At 36.4% G+C, this 22,245-nt stretch overlaps 1 protein-coding gene across 1 annotated transcript in view; it reads left to right on the top strand.

Annotated features, from left to right (window-relative positions):
• MYO3B (myosin IIIB) overlaps positions 1-22,245 on the top strand; it is a 201,752-nt gene that overhangs the window by 103,922 nt on the left and 75,585 nt on the right. Inside the window, exons 23-25 of the mRNA XM_064453241.1 lie at positions 10,301-10,380; positions 14,499-14,576; positions 16,445-16,650. Of these exons, the coding sequence (XP_064309311.1) occupies positions 10,301-10,380; positions 14,499-14,576; positions 16,445-16,650 (364 nt within the window). The remainder of the gene's footprint in view (positions 1-10,300; positions 10,381-14,498; positions 14,577-16,444; positions 16,651-22,245) is intronic.

Here is a 22,245-nt window from a genome sequence, read left to right on the forward strand (position 1 = left end):
TTTAACAAGGCTTTTTTGTCCAAAATAGGAGGAAAATAGAGTTTTTCAAAAACAAATTAATTATAATTAGCCTGCCTAAAGGTCAATTCCCCTCCTCAATATTGATTTTTAGTCTGTGTTCTTTGTGCCTTTGAGTCTCCAGCCCTGCTTACAGCCCTTAGACAAAAAGTAATTATAAACAATATATGTCTCTCATAAAAAACCCAAGCAACTAACTGAACATGTGCTGAGAAACAATGTGAAAAAAAATTTGAGGCTTTCCTTATGCACACTAAGGAACACAAGAACTAGGGCCTTTTGCAAAATCACTTCAAAGAACTGCTTGTCACCACTCCTTGGTGACAAGAGTACTAACTCAATATTAATTTGTCTGTAACTTTAATAGCAGCTGATTCCTCGTGAAGAGTCAGAAACTGAGGGAAACAAATGGATTTTCTTGCATTTCAGTCCCATGGACAGATACTACTGGGTGTAGAGTGAAATCCTGGCCAGCTGAAATTGTAGATGCCTTGCCATTGTTTTCAGTGGAACCATGATTTGATCTGTCCTGTTTCTCACTGTGCACTCCTATTGAGTACAAGCCCTTCCTCTAGCGATAAGTAGTTGCAGGTCTACTCCCTTATGAGCATCTCCCTTATGAGGAAAGTCTGAGAGACTTGGGTTTTTTCAGCCTGGAGAAGAGAAAACTGAGGGGGGATTTCATCAATACCTATAAATGTCTAAAGGGTGGGTGTCAGGATGTTGGGAATAGGCTCTTTTCAGTAGTGCCCAATGACAGGCCAAGGGGCAATGGGCACAAGTTGGAACACAGGAAGTTCCACCTCAATATGAGGAAAAACTTCTTTCCTGTGAGGGTACCAGAGCAGTGGAACAGGCTGCCCAGGGAGGCTGTGGAGTCTCCTTCCCTGGAGACATTCAAAACCCGCCTGGATGCGTTCCTGTGCCCCCTGCTCTGGGTGTCCCTGCTCAAGCAGGGGGATTGGACAAGATGATCTCCAGAGGTCCCTTCCATCCCCTACCATTCTGTGATTCTGTCTCTTGATTTGGTGTGTCATACTTATGCACTGCAAACTATAGCATGTTTCCATTTGGGTTTAGAGGATTTTTTTCTCTCAATTCCACAAATCATGATAGAGCAAAAGATGCAAATATATCTTAATTTTACTAATTTATCCTACAGTAAAATCTTTTTATAATGGTACTTTTTGTTAGTAATTTTACCTCTAAGAGATCACTCTAGGCACTCAAAGTCAAATGGATCAGAATCAAAGTCCTTGTAATTATAATCTCTCTCCTTAAAGATGAATCAGAATTTATATTTTGTAAGAATTTGGGTCAAGTAAATGGAAGCTGTATATTTTCACTCAGGGCACAGCAGCTTTCCTACTTCTAACTGGTCCATATGTTAAAAGCATATAAAAGTTAATCATTTTTGCTTTGCTGCCAGTGTGTTGTGTGCAAAGAGAGGCTTTAAACCACAGCTGTGCAACATAACAATGGTGAACTTTACTGGGTTGCAGATGTGGGACATCAGTAAACTAAATTAAATGTAGCTTAACTGAGTTTGAGAGGTAGAGTGTTAGGTTACTTTTTATTTAGTTTTTCAGTTGAGCATTTTACAGTTCAGTGTTTCTTTTTTTTTCATATCCTAAGGTTTTGTGTCATAAGACAAATGCAGTACACAGATACTCACAAGACTTGCTAGCAGTAGGATCCAAAACATGCCCTAAAATAGCCTTAAAAATGGAACTCATCTAGAAACAGAACCATCTATCATATCGAAGTTAAGGTCTTAGTCCTGCTAAAGCTTTATATAACAGCTATTTACTCTTGAGAATAACTCCCTATAAATAAAGAGTGTCTGTGAATCTCTGGAATTGCACATAGCAATAAGCACAACAGCTGAGCAGGGTCAAGTTAGATTTATCACGTTTATGTTTGGTAAAGAGTGTTGCCCAAGCAGAAGTCCACTGTTTTTAATGTGAAACTTCACAGATTACTTGTACTGAAAATGGGCGAAGGTCATAGATTTTTTTTGCCTCCAAGTGCTTGGAAATTGAACCCTAAAAAAAGTACAAGTGGGCAAGTTTAAGAACAGAGCTGGATGAGCTTACTGCTTTAATTCATAATAGGCCATTCTCTGTGGAACAAATCTTGAGAATAATTCTTCTTTACCTTTCTCTCAGAAAAGAGGAGATATCTTTTCAATTTTCATGTTTCTAGCCTAACTTTTCAATTCTATAATGAACATTATCTCACAGTAGTGAACAATAATTAATCTTAACACTTCATTATATACTAATGAAATTCAAAATGTGTCAACATCGAAGAAGCAAAAGATGTACTACACAGAAGATGTTACTGGTTTTAATACTAACTAGTAAACTCTGGGATCTCACTATGCAGAATATACAGAATTTAAAAAGATAAATATTCAGAGAACATTTTACAGTAGTTGTTTTAATGAGTAAAACTGCCTGTTTTACTAGGCAGTTTCTACAGGCACTATGTGCTGTAAGGTCAAACTGTGTCAAAGATGCTCAGTACATCATTGGAAGCATTCAGTAGCTCTCAAGATCAAATCCTAGAAGAGCAATTATTTTAAAATTTGCTAGTGAGTTTGTAGAGCAGATAAATTTGTTTAATATTCAGATAACCTTCCTTGTTTTAATATCCGTGATGTTTTTGATGTGTTCTTTACAAAGAACTTGCTTATATTTCCCACTTTTCAGAAGAATTGAATTAGGGGTTAATGTTTCTAAGAGATGAATGTAGTTGGTGGGAAACAAACCTCTGAGTCTGTGCTGTCTTATTATGATTTTGCGCTTTTATCAATTGTCTTTATTTCTTCACCCTGCAACAAACACTGAGAGTCAGTGCTTTACTAAACCAGTAATATCTTTTCTCTTATTATTTGATTTTGTTTTACTTATTCTAACCTGATTTGGCTTGATGTAGGAGAGCTTATAACTGAACTACCTGGACAGGAGGTCATACTCTGTGTCAAAGACAGAATATGCATTTGTAGATGTTTGTATGAATGAGTATTTGTTTCATTAAGTGTGGAGATACAAATATAAATGAGAATAATGTTTTGAAATACCACAAAAAATAACTGATTTTGTACTATCTGTGATAATATATGGAAGTGCTGAGATCTAGAGGAGCAAACGTTCAGTCAAGAAGCCTTTGAGACTTGATTAAATTAGTAGTCAACATCATTAATGCCTATATTTAAAAAATGGACTTTCATAAAGTTCTGTAACCATGTTTCATCCTAAATTAAGACTTTTAAAAGACAGCTCTTCTGTTTTTGACACTGTTTTTATCCTGTCTAGCTTAGGGTCTTACCCACGGAGAAGACTGATAGTCATAGTGAGGTCAGAGAAAATGTTCCTCCATTTTATTCCATGTGCTTTCAGTGACATCTTTATACGTGAATTTTTACCACGGAATTCATTGGAAAGCCTCACTGGCCTTAGTAGGATTTTGATCAAACTGTGTATGTATGGAGCCCCTTCAGCAGCAGGTCCTAAGCGATGGAATATATACCATAAAATGTTTAATACATTGTATGGAGAAGGAACATACACTAGAAAGACAAACATTGGGCTGGAAATCACAGTTCTAGATTTCTCCTGCATTTCCAGTTTATTCACTGTTCTTGTAGAAAATTATTTTGGCCTCAGGTTAAACTGAATGCTGTGAATTAGTGTTTGAGGACAGTCCTGAGATCATCAGAGACAAGATGCTGAGGTGTGAGCTACCAGAATGCTTGCTGTTGGTTCATGTTGGAGAGGGAGCATAGATATAGATAAAATACTGAGATATAACTACCATCTTTGTCATAATCAAACTTCTACTTCTCTAGATAAAGCATATATGATTTTTGGGGAAAAAAATTATACATAACATGCAAGAGAAAGGATGTCAATTACATAATACAGTGAGGGAGACCATATGAAGTCATAATGTGTGGTAACCATATTTCCAACCTGTATATGTTTTTAAAAGTATTCTTCTCTGGAAGAAGAAATAAACTTCTTGTCTGCCCTGAATAGAGGTAATTAAACTAAGGGGGTTTTGGCTACTGTTGAAAATTATTGGAGAATTCCTCAACAATGAAGTCTTCACAGATTACAGTTACATATATGGTACAGGAACCAGGTCAATCTGCTGGGGCAACAGAAAACCTCATGTTCATGGTGAGGTACTTTGCCAACAACACAGACTGCAGCATTCTGTACTGCCTGCTGTTCCCTGGAGCTTTCAGAGTTTGTTGTCCTGAGTTGATTACATACAACAGGTGGGTGGAAGTTGCTAGGGACCATATCTGAAAGAAATGGCCCGTGTCTTCTGACAATGTATAAATCATAAAAAGCTGAGTCTCTTTGTTCTGTAATGCAGCAACTGGGAGACTGACCAGATCAGGCTGTGGCCTGCCTGTCAGTCAGTCTCCAGCCAGTTAGTCAGGTCTCCAGCTAGTCAGGTTACAAACCTGACTAAAGAAAATCTGGGCATCAATCAGTAGAAAAATCCAGCATTGTTTATACTATAACTTCTGACTGCTTTTTCCAAACAGTTTTTCTTTTTTTTTTTTTCATTTTTGACTAGATGCAGCTTCAGATAGTTAGCTCTCAGCTGTACTTAGTGTGCCACTCCTATCATTAGTCCTGTGTTTGGTCTGGACAAAGGTCCCCAAACTATGCCCACCTGGCTGTGGCCAGATAAAGAGTTTGTGCAGCAGGCAATCCAATCCTCCTTTGCCACCCAGTTTTCCAGAATCACGTGACTCTCCCTTGTCTGATGCCTGGGAACCCATCTATCATTTGATCAGGCTGCAGCATATGTGCTTTGCCTGCTGTCTGTAAGTTTGGTCATGTCATGGGACTGTGGTGTTCTGAGAATCACATAAGGTTTGCTTGTGGATCCTATGATCACATATGTGCCTACCATATTTCAGGAAATGTCTGCATTTCAGCGAGCATGCTCCCAATAGAGTAGATGACTACATGTCTGATTCAATTAAGCAGGAAAATTGGGCATGTTGCTTAAAGTAGCCATTAATACTCAAGGTTGTGTTTTTAAAATATCTTGGACACTACCCCTAACTAATTATATACCATAATCTGTTCTTCATTACTAGGTAAGGGTAAAAGTTAAGACCTTTCTTACTGAGATTATACATTTACATGTCTTGTAATATAGTTGGCAGTTTGACCTTCATTTCATCTCAGCTGTTGTCAGTGTCTTTCTTCCCTTGCATTCGATAAGAATTCTACTAACCTGCTGTGTTAAAACAATAGTTAAACATAGCAGTGACAATGCTTACAAGCAACGTTGTATTTGTTGATGTGAACAGCATGCTGTGTGTTTGCCAGTGTGTGCCTTAATAATGTGGGAAGGGACCGCTGAAGTGTCTGCAATGTATTCAGTAGAAGCATAGAGGGTCTGAAATTACACTCAGGTTCTCCAATCCCAGTCTATCAATGTAAAGCTTTTCAGTGTCTTTTAAGTATCTTAAGAAACCTTTAGTCTAACAGAGAATCAGGATCAGAATTTGTCAGTTCACTATGGCATGGAATTTCATTTCAAATAATCTGGGTCAAAAAGTGCATCTTTTTTGCTCTTGGAGCAATTGCTCATAATTAGGTTATTCCCATGTGCACCTCAGAATTACTAAATTTTAATGGTTATCAGATTCTGTTTTGTAATATGGATCTGATTTTGGAAATACTATTTCTCTTTTTTTATTTACTTATTCTGAATAGCAAGTAAAGCAATTCTCCTTTCAGAATAAGCAGCAGTGGAAGTGTGTCTATCTTGATAGTTGTATTCTACAGACAGTATTTTTATAAATATATTCCTGTGTAAAATGTGTAGTATATGAGCAAATTGGATTCTTAGCTTTTTATTGCACAAGATTAGCTTAAATTACTTCAGTGACTCAAAAGAACAGAGTTTTGATAGTCAGTGACCAGATTCAAATTAGTAGCCGGTAAAAAAGTACATGTATTCATTTATAGTTGAGCTAAGAAAAGCTTAGTCTTACAGTAGCAGAAGATGAAAATGCATTATGGAGATAAGCAGTCGACTTCCTTAGGCTAGATAAAATGTACTGAAAGGAAAGACAGAAAAGAATCTGTGTATGTCAAAGACATGACTCTGTACCTCTTCTGGAGTGCAAGTGCTTAGCTGTGATTAGAAGTAGTGTCAATGAAATATGAATGCATTGTAGCATTTCTGACCATATTATACTGTATCTACATAGTGTTTCAAGTAACCCCTTTTTATCTGAACCAGAAGCATGAAAGAAATTAATAAAATATATGAGGATAAGGAAAGAGCTTGTACTGTGCCCTCTGTATAATAGTAATATCCCTGGTACAGCTTGTGCAGTAAGGTGACATTGTCATTAGACTCTTTCTCTGTAAGTCATTTGCACATCACAAACTAAATGTTGTATCAAAGCTTAATGTAATTCTTACCTGGCCTGCTCTTACTCTGGGAGGAGTGATCTATTGCAGACATAACCAAAATGAGGTTATAAATACAGTGCTAATATTATTAATATTTGCCTGATACTACTTAGAACCCATCACCTAAGAATAATGAAGCACTGACAAACTGTAATATCAGAACATCCAGCCAGAGAGTGTACATTTCGTAATTAGTATGGAAAGTCAACGCTGGACAGATCATTAATTTGGCCAGATCACACAGTGAGTTAGTGCCAGGGATGTAAGTGAAAAGCCAGGAAGGCTGACGAGCCCTTTCTGAGACTGAGAGCACTTCCAAAGTCCAACCTGAAAAAAGAAAACCCATTTCTTCTTTCTCTGCTGTGTAAATACTTGAAATACTTTCAAAACTTCTGCTTGGCTTTGCATAATAGAAGAGATACGGCACTTTGACAGTATTGTCTTTCTCACCTAACTGAAATGAGGCAGCAGTGAAGAATATGTTTGCAGAGGTGTGAGAACTCCTATACAGCTTCAAGACAAAAGGAGTTTGGCTGAGCATTGGCACAGTGGCTTAGCCATTGAATGCATAGATTTTTGTGCTGCTACTTCCCTTTCTGTTGGAAGCTCTCAGAGCATTTCACAAACTTTAATGACTCAAACTTCTCAAAGCATTAATGACATTCCTAACTTTATTGAATAGAGGAAAAAAAGAGAAACGTTGGGGCTGACTGCCTCCCCCACTGAAACAAATGAATCCCAGAGACCTTGTTCTCTGCTCTGGCAGACACATAGGTAGGAGCCCTAATTTTTCATGCGAGCAGTCCTGTTGAACTGAAAAGGAAATGCATGTGAATAAATATAAATATGTGCATGTTTAAAAGATTAATCCTAATTTTAACCATTAACTTCTTTTCCCTCCCTCATGAAATTTTGAGGTTTTAAATCACTTAATTGGTCCATTTTATGGAGCTGGATTTAATATAGGTAGTATTTTATTTAAGTCTACATGGATGTCACTTGTATTTTCTCTAAAGTGTTGACCATATAATAGGTGTGAAGCTAGCCTTCTGAAAGACACAGTGCAGTCTTTTAACCTTTAACCGGTTTAACCTTTCAGGGAACCCATGGCAGTTTTAATTGGCTATGTTATTATCTAAAAATGTTTGTTCTTCAAATATTGATGTTCTTCAGAAAGTGGAATAACATTTAATTATTTTTGGTGTGTAAAGTAATAAGTGACCTTGTAAATGAAAATCGAATGCAGGGACAGGTACCAAATGTTTACTGACTATAAACACCATGCTAACTCTGGGTGAAACATTTCTTATTATGTAGACTAATTTTCAAACCACATTTGTTCTGTTTATTACTTTTAATGGCTTAGACATGTTAAAGATAGGTAGTTATTTTCCTGAACAATTAACTACTTGAGGTGACTAATTCACAGGCTTTTATTGAAGCATCGTTTTGTGTTTGATCTGGAAAAGAAAATCCTAATAACTTTTTTTTTCTCTGGATTTTATCTGATGCTACAAATTAGTAGGTAGTGATTACATAGGAATTCACCTGACACATTAAATAAGCACTGATAAGAATCCATTCCTAGAAGGAAGTAACTAATGAACAAAATCATGATATATAAAGCTTTTATTTTTTTAAGTAGGAACTGACTGCTTTTGTTTTGGTTTTTTTTTATTTTGTTTGTGAAGTCACTAAAGATTTTTGATTAATATAAAGGTTTACTTATTTGCTTGGTTTGCCAGATCAGAAATGTTAAGTTGAGTTTTGCGTAAGGAACTAAAGGAGAGCTCAGGGATATTAATTATGAACCCTAGAAACCTAATGCCAGCAGTGAGTGTGGTGGACCTTGAACAACAGTCTTATTCTAAATTTTATTTAGTTATTAGAGTTTTGTAACTTGTTACAAAATGCAACAAAATTTAGTCATTTTAAACAATCTCATTCAAGTTTGTTTCTTCTCCCAGTTCCCCTGTTTTATCCCATGTTGTGTCATCAGTTCTCCGGTGCAAGGCTTTCAAGCTTTAGACTTGCTAGCTGAAGCCTAGATGAAACAATATTTCTATGTTGTCTACTTTAGCCAAAAAAGGCACAAAAAAGTAATTTCTAGCATAAAAAAATATTAAAATTACAGCTAAGAGAAAAAATAATTCACCAGCTACTTGCTCATTAAAGTCCTCATTTTAACTTTAGAGAGATATATGTATATACCATATGTACCATGTGTGTATATAGATATACATGATTTTCAAAACAGATTTGCAGTTCTCATTAACCTACACAGTAGAGCCTAAAGCAGCTTCCAAAAACGTGGACATACCTTGTGTTCTACACTGTTGATTTAGACTGTCAGGTAAAATACACCATTAGATCTGGAAATGATGTGCCAGTTTTTCAGCATTGTGTCACTCCCAATGCCAGCAGCTTAAAAGAAAAATACTTTTTAAAATTAATAGAGAATGTTTGAATTGCTCCAAAGAAAGTCATTGCTCTGTTTGAGTGCTGGCCCCCAGACTGTTTTCAGGAGATTAGTATTTTTTCTTGTTCAGAGGAAAGTTAAGAGCAAAATACCTTTCAGTATTATATGGACGTTGCATTTGCTCTGCTCCCTTATGGAATCATTACCAGCGATTAAGTGTTCTTGGTTTTCGTTTCTCCCATTCTGCCTTCTTACCAGTTATGTAATATATAGTTTAGCAAAACTCTGAAAACTGTTTAGAGTTACTGGCTTTCTGTAAAGCAAACAGCTAAACAGTGGAGTTGATGCAAAAAAGGCACTTAGCATCTGAAAGAAGTGTTAACACTTTATTTACATTTAAATTAAAATGGACACTTATTTATGTGTTCTGGTTCTGAAAGGTGTGTGGTACATCTGCAGAGGCCTATTGTTTATTCATGCTGTAAATCCTTTGAAATGTGTTAAAATGCTTCCCACTCATTATAAAAATCCTGCCACCCATGGATTAGGGCTTTGATGTCACCAATCCTGCTTCAAAGGGTTCTTTCAATGCTATTAATCACAGTTTAGCCTCTGAAGATATAGCCAGAGAAAACATTTGGACATCTTGTGCTAGACTTGCTAAAACTTTGAAATATACAGAGTGTCTTGCATATGCACAGTCCCGTATCACTTCCTCTCTCTTCTCTGAGCCTTTATTTTGAAAAGCTATTTTGTGATGACTTTGGCTTTCTACAAGTACAGAGGAAAAAGTTTAGTACATGTCATACTGTACATTTTAAAAAAAAGGCACTCGTCTTTCAGTTGACACCACAATATGTTTTTGCCTGAGGAATTGAGTCAGTCTTTAAAAACCCCAAGGGACAATAAGACTGGGGATTAAGCAGGCCTATCTGTCAAAAGGTCAAGAAAGATACTGTCTTATCATTTTCTCATCTCTTTCATTCGTGAGCTTAAAATGCTGTCTAAACACTTCAGGATCCACATGATTTCATAGAAACAAGATTGTTTCTGCTGTCTTTTTCTCCTTTAAATCTCTCAATGAGTCACAGAGAAATTGATTACTAGTGATTGAGCTGTATGCCTTTGTGCTGGCGTTGTTTTCATCAGCTCAGTAGCTAAGGTCAGTGACATACCACCTTATCACTGACTTTTTCCTCCCTTTTAAATCAACACTGCACTCTGTCATGCCCATGCTGAATACTCTGCAGGCACAATTGGTAATGAGCGGGGTGTGGAAGAAGTGTGGTGGTGACTGCTGTTGTTAGTAGTATTGTACAAACTGATTTTCCACCATACAAATTCTTCCCTGATAAGCTTCTTGAACAGTTTTTGCAGTATTTATTTCTTTCTTTTTGAACAGGAAATTTGGCACAAGCGAGAGCCAGAGTGACAGCAGCATCTAGGTCTTTGCCTCCACAGCTTAGTGCTGGGCGTATCAAGGTTAGTAGTGTTCCCTTTGAAGACAGGCAATTGTTCATAAAATATTACAGCGAGACTATGGACATGATGCTTAGCTCATGTAGGTATATAGTGACGTTCTTCTGAAATGAGTGTCTGCCTTAATTATCAGAAAACATGCACCTCAGCAGGAAGCACTGTTTCCAGTTTTAGTTAGGACCCTATTATAGAACCCAGTGAAGAATCGATTTACTACTGATTAATCTTTAAACTTTTGGAGTGAAGTCTCAGTTACATTGATATTGACAGCAATATTCCTCTTTATTGCAATGGGGCCAAGGTGTTCCTCTGGCAATTTTGGCCTAGAAAGAGGTGTAATTTGGTAAAATTTGAATAGTGTATCTAGCAGTATGAAAGGCCAAATAAAAATAAATTTTCTGTCCTTTATTATTCAAGTTGAAAGTGAAAAAACGGGACACTTGTGACTGATAGATGACCAGAAAAGAACGACTCGGCAAAAACACTATTCTTTGCAAAGAACTGTAGAATTTAAATGCTGCTGAATTTTGCCATAAAAATACATGACATAATTGCAAAAGGATGGGATAATTTTACAGTAGTTAATAGGATGTTTTGCCAACTGAGTACACTTAATTTGTGAAGGAAACTCACGTGTCCCAAGCTGATAGCATGTACGCCCCCTCCCTGCTTCCTAAGTAGTACTGTTAGAGTTAGCTTAGTTAAGGGTTCAGATCTGGGGGTTTTTTTGCCTCCAAAGCAAACATAATAATTTTTAAAAACAAATGTGGTAACAGCAACTGTTCAAAAGTCTACAGAATTTTATGTTCTGGGTTTTCTATTTCGTTTCATTCTCTCCTGTTATTAGGAGCTCATGCTCAAATGTTGATACAGTAATTCATGTCACCCAGGCATCTGTATCCTTCACTGTACCTGCAAATACAGATGTCAATTTCAGAGATTTATTTCCTCTCTGGTATAAAACACGTTCAGTGCTGAAGGACAGATAATGGCCTTTCCAATTTTCTTGTATTATACACACATTGTGTTCCACATCCAGCTATATTCAACATAAGTTTTCTAAGCATGTGTTTTATTGATACAGCTGGAACGGAATAGAGTAGTTCTCTTTTAGAGCTTTAATAAACACAGTCAGTTACTAAGTAGTGTTTAAGTGGCTTTTACTCATCCTTCAAATTTTTAAAGGAGCTAAAAGCCATGCATAAGTGCAGAACTATTCAGAAAATGTTAACTGAAATAGTTTTTAGCTGAAAAAAATCTTCCTTATGATTTCATAAAACTTGTAATTAAAACAACTTCAGGAAAAAGATTTTAAATTACTATTTTACAATTTGTTAAAAAAAATCCAAATGTAATAATTTTGTTTGGAAGGTTGGAAATTTTCATGTATTATTTAATCAGTGAGCTTTTTTGCTGAACCTGTTTTTTGGTTTTACAGTATTTCATACCGTGCCAGAAGCAGGTGTGGTCAATATGTGAAAGTAATAATTTCCAGTGACTTCATAAGGTGACATGATGTCATAAATCATTCTTTTAATATTGTTTCAAAACTATTATAAGCAATTTTTTTTTTAGTGACGGAACAATCTTTTGTAGGTCAAGCTGTTTTCCACTTCAGTTGTAATCATATAAATGTATATTGTACGTCACTACTACTGTCATGTAAAAGTGTGACTTAACAGTTGAAATATTCTTCATTTTACTTTAAAAGGAGTAGCTAGTGATTTAGAACACAAGATTATATCATGACATTCTTATTATGTTCTATCATTTTCTGCCATGCCAGTTGTGATAAAGCCTATTGCCTGTTGTACACGCGATTATTACCCTACCATAAAACTGCATGGCTTCATAGACATGCAGTGTTATAAATTAACCAGAGACAAAACTTCTACAAATTCTTACAGGAAGCTCTCCCTAGCTTCAGGGTCTATCAGAATTTTTCTAAAGGATACTTCAAATTTTTATTGTCAAAAAGATTTGGAAATTTATCGTGGTCCTTACAGATGGCACAGACCTGAATTTACAGCTCCATCCATAGAAAACGGAATCTCACGATACTGGTTTTACCCTGATTTTCTGAGAAAAAAATGTATTACATCTCCTCGTGTAAGTGATTCTGACCATCTGTCTTTCTATGTGTTCACTCCCTTCCCCCCAAAAAAAAACCAAACCAAAACAAAATCCTTTTGAACCCAGCAGGCCGTAGTAAACCATATTTGACAGAGTGGCAGTCTCAAAGATCGTAAGATTCTACAGGTTTGGTGAAAATAAGCAGCTGTGAAAGGGAGATGCTTACAGTATCCTGCTGCCCAAAAGGTAGAGCATAAACTCACCCTTTATTGGCCAGCAGATATTCCAGATGTGTCACTAAGAGTCTCTGCTTTTCTAGACAGATAAGAACCCAATTTAGAAGCTCAAATTCATGGGCATTTGGGCTTCAGTGCAGTCCTCAAATGATTTGCTTTTGCCCTTGATTTGATGTTATTTATGATTAAATTTTCTCTCTTTTAACGTTAAATGCTACCAGTTATTCTGAACTTACTGTCAGCATTCACTGGTATGGCTTTTGTTTTCTACCTGACCTTTACTAGAGATTTAGATATCAATTCTCAAAAAGCAGTTGTCTTGCCAAGATAGTTTTGAAACATTCCCATATCCTTCCCCATGGACATGCCTGCTGTTCTGATCTCTTTGTCAGGTGACCTCTTAAGATGTTTGTTGTTATCTGTGCTGATAAGGCATTTTTCCTGGGATATATTACAGAGTTTTCTGTTAACATCCTTAAAACTGAAATCAAAGTGCATCTTTTTGTTTTTTCTCATGTGTTAGTTTGAGATGCGTACTAAAGCATGTACAACACTCTGGGCTAGAACATCACAGATTACAATAACATACTGAAATTTTTATGGTCGCCCGTATGGAAATCTGTCTCCCTCTGCACCATCTGTGTTCTGAATCTTGTCTTCACAAGTTTTCTTTTGATTTCTTTCCCAACACAAAATCCATTTTCTTGATCTATTACTACTTAGTGCTTCATTTCCTTTATATTTTGCATGCAGTCTCCTAAATATCTCCTGAAGGTAAGAGACACAGTTACTTTATTGAGAACTGTAATCTTTCAGCAATTACTTTTAGTGTTCAGAAGAGTGGTCTTAAGTCAGTGAGTGTTGGAACTGATCATATGGAGCAAAGTCCAGGAAGTGTAGCACAGGTGCTGACAACAGCATTATCTGGTTTATACAAATGCCACCTGGTCAGAGCAGATGGTAAACTGCCACAAAGCAAGTGAATGCTAAAATGTTGTTAATGCTCCATGCAAACAGGATGCTCGATGATTTTCTTTAATTTTGTTGAGCTGTAATACAGCAACACAATCTGCTTGTGATTGGTAACCATGTTTATACTCATTCATAAATTCTGGTTTCATTTTGATAAGAACAGCTGTACTGACAATATAACTAAAATATACAAGGAGCAATATGTTTGCTCTCCATGTATACCCTCTAAAAATAACTCTTCTGAGATGCTGAAAAAGTGGTATTTGAAGCTATGGCAGTTCAGCAGAGTAAGATTGCTGAAATTCTTGGCATCAAAATGGCAATTTAAAGTAACTAATAGTAACCACAACAGCAGAAAGGAAAAGACTTATACGTTCTGGGATTACCTACTTTGTTTGCCACTTATTATCCAACAATAACATTTTTTCCATACTTGAGCAAAATGAGGCAGCTCAATTTACTTCCAGGTCATTACAAAAATGATAACTCTTCTTAAATAGAAAGTGAGAACCGACAGAGTTCATTGTAGTGGTGATAAGAGAAAAGCTTTTTAGAAATCAATTCATAAGGTATTGCATCTTGATAGCTGCTGCACTGGCCAAGTGTTATACTATCATTAAAAAAGTGTGAAATCATTCAGGACACTTACAGCACGCTCTGAAATCAGAGCATGTCCTGCATCTGTTGGAAGCTGGCCTTGCTACCTCTGATAAAGTACTCTGAAGTACTCACACACGAAGGAATGACCATAGCAAAAACTGAACCCAGCTTTCATGGGTGAGGTGGGGTGGGTCTGCAGTGTTTCTGGAACAGCTCTAACACCTGAGTTTTGTCTTCCAGGTTGATACGATGGAGGTTATGCGACACCCTGAGGAAACAACTAACATGAAGCGGCAAACTATGGCTTCCTATTTTAGGGTACAAAAGTTAAATTGTAAATGAACATTTTGGTGATAAGAACAATAGATATATCTAAAATATTTGTGGGATTGTGAGATTGAAGAGAATAATAAGAGTATTTTTTTATTCTGTTGAAGGCCTTTGTAGACTCATAAATTGTCTTTTGCTCCTTTTCTTTTTGTTTGCTTGTGCTGGTACTTTTATAATTTCACCAAGTACATTGGTAACAGAATCTAGAGTCTACACTATTTCCATCTAAAATGCTAGAGATCTAGAACAGTCTCTTTATGAAGAGAAAACTGATTTTGTGCAAATAAAATAGCTGTCATTACTAAAGCTTTCATATTTTTTCACAAGCTCAGGCATACCTACTTGTAAAGACTAAGATTTGTCATTTGTGCCAATAAGTAAAAACAATCCATGTTTTGGAAGTACTGTTTTAAATCATATGGATTGTCATTTTATCAGCAGTAATCCTGTCTGGGGTAATGTATATTCTGCACGTGTGTTTAAATCAAACAGGAAAGGAAAAGGCATTGAGAATGTTGGAACTAGAAGGTTAGGAGTCAGGAATCCCACATGCCAATCCAAGGCTGTCAGTTAATGTTTTTTTCTTCCAGACATTGCAGGATGGAAAAGTTTTGAGCAGTGGGTCCTTGGGCTGCACTTGTACCATGCAGAGTGGGGAAGTTCACAGCGCTGTGCTAGCAAGTGTGGCTCAAAGCATCATGCTGTGGCGGAATACCTGTTTTCTCTGTCATGCAAAATAGTGTAAGGAAAGGCATAGAAGCTGATGTACACAGACACGTTACCCCAGTGCTGAGCGTAGAAGGACACGTGTTTGGACTTCCCTAGTAATACAAGTGTGGATTTAGACTGCTCTTGCAAAGAACTACGCAGATGTCAGCTGTGTAGGAACTGTAAAAAAAAAAAAAAAAAAAAAAGTGGAGTGGGGGAGTGAGTGTAAAAGTACATCATAATATGGGTGCAGCCTACAGCAAAGTGACCACAGTCAATGGAAATGTATGTGATTTTGAGATTGAGTGTATTTGCAACAAATACTTATCCTACAGCGGGTTAATGAGGTGAGGATGGAGCAAAAGTATCGGTATTCAGAGGAGTCATTGGAAAAGCAGATATATATGATCTGATCACATTCTTTTCTTTTTAGTGTAAAATGCAATGGAATAAATTGTTGTCTATGTCCAGGGTGCCTAGGAAAAGAAATAATGGGGTTACGTTTCAGCAGGAAGATTTAGGTTAGATGTTAAGAATATTATGAATAGTCATGATAATGTAGCACTTCAGCAGATTGTCCAGGGAGGTTGTACCGTCTATATCCTCAGTGATTCTGAAAAATGGATTAAGCAGAGATGTGTCTGAAATGGTACAGATCCATCTAGTGTTGTCTTTGGGCAGAAGACTGAACTAATGGCTTCTTACAACCCTTTCCCTATGATTTTCTGTGAATTTCTGTGAGTGTTCGTTTCACAGTAAAGCTTATTCTTCTCTTCTCTTCCTATATTTGATTGGTCAAGTGTGCCTACAGTAGAATTATAGTTAGGACATTTTTCAGATTGTTTGGGTTTTTTTAATATGGGCCTTCTTCAACAGAAATGTGGTATAAGGAGAGACGAAGAGAAAGGTGTGAGAAGTAAGAAATAAGGACTAGAATAATATTTTTTTTCCCTACAATTGAAAACTTTTAATAGGCTCTGGATTTTAGTCAAAAGCTTAAAAATTAATAAAACTTCAATGCAGATTAACAGTACAGATTAAAATATAATCAAGCATTACATACCGTTTACAAATATGTATCTCCTGCTTAAGTAGTTGCATTGCAGTTTTTTGTCACGTGTGTGCATCTTTTTTGTTTTCCTCACTAGTATTCCCTCATGGATCTTTTATCGAAAATGGTTGTTGGACAGCCTCACTTTATCCGCTGCATTAAACCTAACGATGATCGAGAAGCATTGACATTTTCTCATGAGAGAGTTCTACTGCAGCTACGATACACTGGAATTCTGGAAACTGTCAAAATACGTCGAAAAGGGTATTCTCATCGCATCCCCTTTGAAGAGTTTGTGAAAAGGTAAGACTTCTATAACATGGCTGTTGTTTTAAAACTCCATTCAATAAAATATAGTCTGTGTTTAAGTATGGAAAGATCTACGAACATTGGTTTGTACACGTATGGTCTGATTCTCTAATGAAAGCAGTGACTGTCAGAGATAAAGGCTACAAGAGGTAGCTGAGCTCTAATGGAGAAAGTCAGTATGAGACCAGCAGTGACCACTTAGTATTCAGTAGCAAGCCTGTCCCCGTAATTCCCTCAGTAGAGGCAACAAGTGGAAATTATCCATCATGCTCAGATAATACAAGGATTTGGAAGGTCAATGACCTTCAGCCATCATATGAAGAATGTGCACATGCTTAAGAATGAACTGATATAAAAGCTTTAGATTTAGAAATATTCCTCATAATATCTTTGCAGTCTTGTAGTCTTTTATCTTGGAGATACCGTGAATTATAACTAGACCTCGGTCTAGTTATGACTACTCTTACTAGCTTTAATCTATTCTCAATCTCAAAGTTATAAATTTGATTCAGGAAATATTATTGTCTTTATGATGACAGTATGATTATGTAATCATTAGTTTCCTCTAGATTTAAAATACGGGTTTGTGCAGTATTTACTGTTTTCCAGTCTGTAGAATTGATAATTCACTAATGGAGCAGAAGCGGTACCGTTAAACAATCAACTACTCAACAGCAGAAACAAGTAGTGAATGGCTAAATCAAGCATTTAGTGATATTTTCTGAACTGGAGGTTGCTCATCCAGACAATATAGAGTTAATGAATCTACTGAAAACAAGTCATTTATATGATGCTAGAGGGAAGTATCTATTTACATTTTTGAGAAAGAAGAGACATAAATAGTTTCACAGGCCTTTCTAAAACCCAGAGATCAGGTAAATTTACATGTGTAAATCAGTCACTTGGGCTTGGAAATCTGTGGTCCTTGCACTGAGAGATGTTGAATGATAAACCATAGCTTAATCAATTAATTATAAAAAAATATTAAATTTTCTGCTTTATAATATATTAGTATGCCAAATGAATATGTAATAAGAAGACACTAGAGATATATATCCCAGGAAGGATAACTAATGTGTTCATTTGTCCATCAAAGCAATTTAATTTTCAGTCATTGTCTCCCCCAACTTTTTTTTGTTACATGACTAATTTTTGTAAGGTCACGCCATTCTGAAGCAGGTTTAACAAAGAGATTCACTTTTGTGATCACTAATACATGTTTGCAACAACCTGAAGAGGCTGAAGGCAGAATTATTAACCTTCAATTTTATCCAATTTACACATAAGTGAACTAACTCCACTGAAATTAGTGTAAACTTGGAGGAAATTAGGCCTCCTCTTATCAGTAGGTTCTTTTCATTCAAAAGTGCACTGAATTTGAGTACAAGCTTGAAAAGTAATGGCAATAAAAGCAGCGCTGACTGTAGCTTTCCATTCCTGCAGATAAGGGCAAGTTGTTTTTAACATCTTGTCAGATACTCCCCAAGTTTTTAGTCCAACTTGATGTCATTCCTTCAGGAAAGAAAGTCAACATGACAAGGGAAGTGGGGGGAAGAGTTAGCAATTTGCCCAACAGCATAGAAGACTTCCTGAGTTCAGAATATAAACGGAGTGTGGGAGAGGGGATGTTCTTGTGCCTTTGTTCAGTTCATGCTTTATTTTTACACAAATTCTATTCTGCTTTGCTCTTGGGGGGGAAAAAAAAGAATGCTTAGAAAAGCTATCAATGGAACAAGAAACATTTTTCTTCAACTTACAGCCGTGACTAGTCGAGTGTTTTTAGGAACTAAGTAGTTGAATACATAAAATTGTTTGAGAAAACAGGTCAAATGCTAAACAGATTGGCACGTCTTTGTTCATAATCAAAAAGACATTAGGCAAGTATGAACAAGAGTTTCAAAATGTCAGTAAATGTGAGGATATCAAAGATTTTCTAAGCCAGCAAGTTAATTGGTATTTTGATCTTTTGAGCAACTGAACAACAAAATGGATGAGCCAGCACTTTTCCTCCCTTGATGTTATTAAACAAATAGGTGTGCTTCTTATCTGCCTGTTCAATAATGCTGTTTTGTAAACTCTGGGCAGGAAATATGAGGACAAAACAATCAAAGGCAGGGAACAGAACCATTCAGGGTTTATCAGGTGGAAGGTAAACAAAAGATAAAGCTCTGTCTAATGTTACTTTTTACTGTCCTCTGTTTTCATGTAGAACAGATTATTTCAGTGTTGCAAACCTGGAGGTAGTTCACTGGGTTAAAAAACAGATGGTGAAGAGAGGACTTAGTTGTAATTCGTTCACACAATGTTTCTTCAGCCGCGTATACAACCATCTGTTTTATGTACATAAATATACATATTATTTTATTTAAAGTAGGAAAATGTAATCTGCAGCCCCTGTAGACCTGTCAAGTCTTGAGCACTTCATCTCCATTGGCCCTGTCTTGCACCCCGTGCCATTGTGCGTCTGTCTTACATGTTTGCTGTGAAGCAGCACAGCCCCTTTCTCAGGGTGGAATCCCAGGTTTCAGACACAGGTTATTAACCTAATCAGGCAACCAGGTGTGTGTGCCTGGCTTGTGGGGCCACATAGTGACCATGCACTGCACAGCAGCTAATGGAGCTTTCTAGCAGGGACATGCACTGAGTCACACTGGGTGGGATGCTCCTTGCTATACCCGAGTGCGCAGGCTCCTGGAGCTTCACATGACATGATGTGGTATGCAGGTGTGTCCTCACCACATGTCCTCCAGCTGGATACACTTTTTATGTAGTGTGGCGTATACTATATCATGCATTGAAAGATAAGGCACTTGAGAGTCTCATGGTGCTAAATACCTTCATGCTAGAAGTGCCTCATAAGCACACAGGAATGTGTCAAGAAGTTATTTACAAGTTTCATTTAAGGATTGTCTTTTTCCTCTTCTCTGCCTGTTTACATTCTGCATTGGAGTTCTTTGTACTGCATTAGGATGCAGAATACACTTTTCCTATAAGCACTACCTACTCCACAGTAGCCAGATGATGTTACTCTGATGATCATACACTCATGACAATACCAGTGTTATTACTGTGACAATGATCCCAGTGAGGTTGGTTCTGCTTTTTCAGTCTCACAGTGCAAATTTGCATAAGGTCATTGTTGGTACACACAGTTTCTAAATCATCCGTGTTATATTTTTCATGACCATATAAAGCTCATTGACCGTAATGAGTCACATTCTGTGTTGAGTGGAGCTAGGAATAAAGACTGGTCAAATATTGCAAAATCCTGTAAAACATGTTATTTCAGTACATGCTTTTTTCTAACTCCAAAAATTCAGTGGTGATAGACTTGTTTATTATTCAAAATCAGGGGAGCACAGAATTAAATTAGATGTCAACAGGTTTGCTACAGAGAAAAGAAATGCTTGCTTTTAAAGTGATGCATTTTTAATGCACACTTACTTTTAACACTGAGTCTGCACTGTACCAAAGTCTCGTAGTGATTTCTGGAAACAAAATAGTAACATCCCCCATATTTTGATTTTACTGTTACTCATGGAAATGTTTGTTATTTGTTTCAGTGACTTTAAGATTTCACCAGATCTGTTTAAAGTTCCTGTACACTCAAAATATCATAAATTACGGTACCTTCCACATGTGCTTTCTAGACTCTTGTCATTCACAGAACACAGGTAAACAGCTGCAGGATAGAGAAGATAGGAAACCTCTAGGAGTGAGAAGTCTGCTAACCCCTTATGAATTGCATTTGCAGAATGGACCAAATTATGCCTTTTGGAGAGTATTACTGTGATTCTGTGTTTATCTGATGTTTTACAGCTTAAGTGTTAGGTATCTGTTACTGAAGTTCAAAAGTATCTTAGATGTTTTTTATTTTTCATTTACATTTTTTCATTCATACTCCGAATATAACGTAAAATATAATTAGTTAAAAGAATTCAGATGTGAAAGTTTCTGAATGAAGTGAGATACAACTAATACAAGTTAGGAATTTTTGAAAGTTATTTAACAGCTCTTTTAGTGCTAAAAACATAGGGTTTTTTAAACCTTCCAACTCCAGGACTGAGAAGGAACAAATTTTTTTTTTGAATGTTGAGAATCTTACTGCTATTGCTGGGGGTCTGGCTAGAAAGGGATTTTGCCCTCTTGCACCTCATGCTTTTTATTATCCATTCTCCACCTCAGGCCAGTATATTTTAGTACAAAGATATGTTTTAAAAAGAAAAAGGGTTAATCATTACTTTTTTGAGTTAATTGTGTAGAACTGATGCTGCCTTTAAGTCTGGAATGTGAAGTGATATTTAGTAGGGGACACTGGTATAGTAGTTAATGGTGCTATTTAATTGCTATTTATTGAACAGTTCCACAGTTTACTCTTTAAGGAAGGGAGAGAAATTGAACCATTTGTTTACAATCAGTTTATCTAATCTAAAACTGCCAACACTAAATGCCTTGGCCATAATCAGACAGTTAATGCATAGTATCATTCTGAAGTTTTCCATATCTTAGCATACCTGGATGTCTTTAACGTTTAATCTTAACTCTACATGTCCTAGCTTTGCAATTATTGGTCTGGGGATAAACTCAAATTTTTAAAAATGTTGGTTTGTGCCTAATGACTATTAAGTACACTTAATTCAATTTAAATGTATGTTTTGTCTGGAATACTATTCATGTCCATGAAGGATAGTTTGTAGTGCAGTGTAAGAACCACTGGTTAAGAAATGCATAATTTCATCAGCTCTGAGAAATTAGTTCTTCGAAGGGGAAATTACTTTTCTCTTACTTAGTCTTACTGCTAATGAGAATGTGATTAGTCAAGTACTAAGTACTTTTAGGAAACATGGATGAATATTTGTCATGTGTAGGAAGTTTTCAAGCAGGGTGTATAACCCAAGAAAATAACATATTTTTGCACAAATATATGCACGTTTATGTAAGAACGTATGAAGGGCCATAAACTTTATTTTTAAAAATAGAAATAAAAGTATCAGCTTGACATAGAAGAGCACTGAAGTATTCCAGAATACTGCATTTTCTGCTGGAATAACAAATGCAAATCTGGAAATAAAAGTAGAGTTGTGAAATTATCATCTCACCTGGAAGCAAATGTGATTTCTAGCTCTACTTTTCTGAAATTAAATTTCTGGCTTCTTCTCTTGGTAAGATGACGTAAACAAAGGTCACTCTGTGATGTCTGTACAGTAGATTTACATAAGCATGATAGAGATGAAATTAGGCCAATAAATGAAAATCAACAGTTGTAGTTGCATATGCCCCAAAGTTTTGGGTTCATTCCCAGATGTTTTCTCTACCATTTCACCATGTACAATATTTGCAAACTTTTACAAGATACATTAAGATGAAACATTTTACCTTCCTCTAAAATATTCCATGTGGTCCTTTGCTGTACAAAGATTTTTAGATTAGATAAAATACTTGGATAACCCAATGTGGCACATGCTGTGCTGCAATACAGTTCTGAGCACATCAAGTCAAACTACTTGTGCATCTGTAGTTACGTGATTCAGTCACACAAACAGGCACCAGATAGAAAACAAAATGTTTGCTAAAAAAAAAAACCCATGG

Source organism: Phalacrocorax carbo, chromosome 5 (assembly GCF_963921805.1).
Source record: "Phalacrocorax carbo chromosome 5, bPhaCar2.1, whole genome shotgun sequence".
NCBI classification, from domain to species: domain Eukaryota; kingdom Metazoa; phylum Chordata; class Aves; order Suliformes; family Phalacrocoracidae; genus Phalacrocorax; species Phalacrocorax carbo.